The sequence below is a fragment of the Fukomys damarensis genome, unplaced genomic scaffold (genome assembly GCF_012274545.1).
Source record: "Fukomys damarensis isolate Sample0158 unplaced genomic scaffold, DMR_v1.0_HiC HiC_scaffold_13, whole genome shotgun sequence".
NCBI lineage: Eukaryota > Metazoa > Chordata > Mammalia > Rodentia > Bathyergidae > Fukomys > Fukomys damarensis.
Genome location: NW_022900925.1, coordinates 37,913,954 through 37,917,003, shown reverse-complemented (window position 1 = coordinate 37,917,003; position 3,050 = coordinate 37,913,954). Strand labels below are relative to the sequence as shown.

Genomic DNA, 3,050 nt, shown 5'->3' with positions numbered 1-3,050 from the left:
TCCCTCCTGGCGGCCCCCTCCCCTCCCGAGGCGCCACCCCTGACGACCCCACCACTGCAGGACACGTTCACGCGGGCCAAGAACTGGGTGAAGGAGCTGCAGCGACAGGCCAGCCCCAGCATCGTGATCGCACTGGCAGGGAACAAGGCCGACCTGGCCAGCAAGCGGGCCGTGGAGTTCCAGGTGGGGCGGCTGTGCATAGGGGAGGCGAGCTTTGGAAGTCCAGAAGTGCTTTTCTGGGTGCACCCATGGGGGTGGGGTGGCTTGGCCCCTCCCTCTGAAGGCCCAGTGCACGTGTGTAGGTCCCATCGCACCCAGTGTGCCCCATCCCTGGGGTGTGAGTCGCAGCAGGGGTGGCCAAACCTGGGAGGCTGGTGCTGGGGTCGGATGTGGGAGCACCCAGCCCCCCGGACCCTGGTGACAAGGTTGGTGTGGGGGAGCTGAGTGGGACTTGGGCCGAGACATGTGGGAGCCCTGGTCCTGGGTCTCATGCTGCGTGTCCCTCCTGCCAGGATGCACAAGCCTACGCAGAGGACAACAGCCTGCTGTTCATGGAGACCTCCGCCAAGACTGCCATGAACGTGAACGAGATCTTCATGGCCATAGGTGAGCGCGCGGGGCTCCCCAGGACTCTGTGTCTAGCGTGCTGGTGGCAGGGCCGTTCCTCACACCTGAGTCAGGCAGCGTGCCAGGCCCGGCCAGTGTCAGCCAGCGTGCTCTGGCCTCCCTGCCCCTTCTTAGTGTCTGCTGGGTTCAAATTCTGGCCCGTCTGTGCCCAGCTTCTGTGTGGAGTCCTGGTGGGGTGGTGAGGGCCCACTACACCCACGGGAGAAGAAGCCCACAGACACTTCCTTCCCTCACAGCCAAGAAGCTGCCCAAGAATGAGCCTCAGAATGCCGCAGGCATGCTGGGGCGGAACCGAGGCGTGGACCTGCAGGAGAGCAGCCCGGCCAGCCGGGGCCAGTGCTGCAGCAACTGAGCCCCTGCACAGCCCTCACCCTGACCATGACCGCCGGAATCCATGCTAACCAATCGCACTTAACTCCGCCGCGGGCCGCGGGCCAGGAGGCTCGTGATTTCCCCACCTGACTGATCTGGGCCGGGGAGTTGATCCACCTGCACCTTCTGTACAAATACTAATTCAATTTGAAGTCTTATGTCACTTTTTTAATATATGTGATCTCTGCTCTCCCCTCCCCCTTTGTCCCGCTCTGCGCTGGTCCTTCAGGAACAGCCTATGCTCCTGTCCCGCCTGCCTGTAGGGCAGGGGGGAGCGGGGACCCCTCTGTGTCACTTGCCAGAGGGCGGACTCAGAGCAGCCATGTCCTCACCTCGGGAGCAGCCCCCCTGGGCAGCTCTCCCTGGGGTGCTGCCCCCACTGGCCAGCTCTGGGCGTGAGGGGACCACAGCATTAGCGCCGTGTCCGTGGGACAGCTGCACACCATGGCCATGGTGCGCCCCGCCCCGTCACCCTGACCTCTGCTCTGAGCCCTGTTCTGACCAAATCATGATGGGTATTGGGGGGTAGGGGCACAGGAGGGGACGGAACCAACTTTTTCTGTATTTTGTACTGTATGTTTCTTCAACATGTGACCAATCAGTATCTTGTCAATATAGTCAGCCAATGGATGGACCTCACCCGCGTTTTCTTTCTCCGGCAGTCTGCCAGACCCTGGCCTCTCTAGGCCACCAACCACAACTCATGCAGCATGCGCTTTCCCTGCTGGGCGAGAGGCTGGTAGCCATGGTAACCGGGAGACAAGGCCTGAGTTACAGCTCTATTGGGGGCCGATCTGGGGCCACCACACTTGAGGTTGCCCTTCTCCACCCTGGCCCCTGCCCCCACCAGCTTACACTGTGGGTGTGGTGTGTAAAATGATCTCCATGCGTTCTGTGGTTTTGAGGCAGGACCTCACTCTAGCCTAGGCTGACTTCAAATCTGCAGTGCTCGTCCTGCCTCAGCCTCCTAAGTGCTGGGGTTGCAGGTGTGTGCCACCACACCTGGCGTTCTGTGTAGGGTTGGCAGGTCTGTACCAGGCCATGCTGGAAGCAGGAGACTGCTGACCTCTCCCGGGATGTTGGCCTGGTCGTGCAGCCAAGGCCTGGCACTCGGCGCTGTCACCATGCAGGCAGCCCCACAGGGTCTTCCTGCCCCTGCGCTCCTGCTGGCCGGGTCAGGTGATGGCCCTTCCACCTCTGCTGCTCCCTTCCTGAGTCACTGCTGGCCAGGAAAGCCCCACCCCATCCTGGTTTCTGATTCTGGGGGGACCCTGACCTTGGTGCCTTTCCTGCCTTCCTCCACCCTTTTCTGTGGAGGGTTATTAGGTCTCAAACCTGGGGCGTTGTAGCAATGAGCCACATCCCCAGCCTTTTTTACTGTTTATTCTGAGACAGGGTCTCACTAAATTGCCCCGGCTGGCCCTGAATTCGTGATTGTCCCGCCTCAGCTTCTCCAGTGGCAGGGATTCAGATGTGTGCTGCCGGTTCCAACCCTCCACCTTTGCACCGGCCCCAGAAGACAGCAGACGCGGGCTGCTGCACATGGTGGCTGTTTACTGGCTAAGGCGGGGCGCGAGCCCTTCTTGGAGCCCTGGCGAGTGAGGCTCGGGGATGAGCCCGGTGGGGCTTCGGGTAGAGGCAGTGGCCTGCATGGGCTTCGCACCCACAGCTCTCCAGAGGGCGTGAGGGAGCAGGTGGTGGCAGCGGGGTCCAGGTTCCCGGGCAGCTGCACTTGCCGGTACACCTTCTGCTTCAGTTGGTAGCTGACCCCGCGGGGATCGTAGTGCTTCTCCTGCCGCTGGCCGGTCACCACCAGACTGCTCCCGTCCACCCACACCTGCAGCTCCTCCGGGGCGAAGCCGTGCGCGTCCATCTTCACCTGGAACCCCTGGGCATGGTCGGCGTCCCGCGCGCTCTCTGAGGTGTCCCTCAGCAGCCGCACCGACAGTGTGGTCCCCTGGTCTGGCTCTGGGAGCGCCGCGCTGGGGCCGGGGGCCTCCACTCCGCGGTCGTTGGAGACGCGGCTCCCGGTGCGCCGCATCCGAGGGGGC

The 3,050-nt window shown here is 62.9% G+C and overlaps 2 protein-coding genes across 3 annotated transcripts in view; one reads left to right on the top strand and one right to left on the bottom strand.

Moving 5' to 3' along the window:
- The window catches only part of Rab5c (RAB5C, member RAS oncogene family), a 13,430-nt gene extending 11,796 nt beyond the window's left edge, over positions 1 to 1,634 (top strand). For both annotated transcript variants that reach the window (XM_010635500.3, XM_010635501.3), the window contains exons 4-6: positions 61 to 183; positions 513 to 606; positions 864 to 1,634. In XM_010635500.3, coding sequence (XP_010633802.1) covers positions 61 to 183; positions 513 to 606; positions 864 to 979 — 333 coding nt within the window. In that variant the 3' untranslated portion in view covers positions 980 to 1,634. The remainder of the gene's footprint in view (positions 1 to 60; positions 184 to 512; positions 607 to 863) is intronic.
- Positions 1,635 to 2,348: 714 nt separating this feature from the next.
- Positions 2,349 to 3,050, bottom strand: Hspb9 (heat shock protein family B (small) member 9). The gene has a single exon (XM_010635499.1). It carries the CDS (start codon positions 3,038 to 3,040, stop codon positions 2,444 to 2,446), a length of 597 nt encoding a protein of 198 aa, XP_010633801.1. The 5' UTR covers positions 3,041 to 3,050; the 3' UTR covers positions 2,349 to 2,443.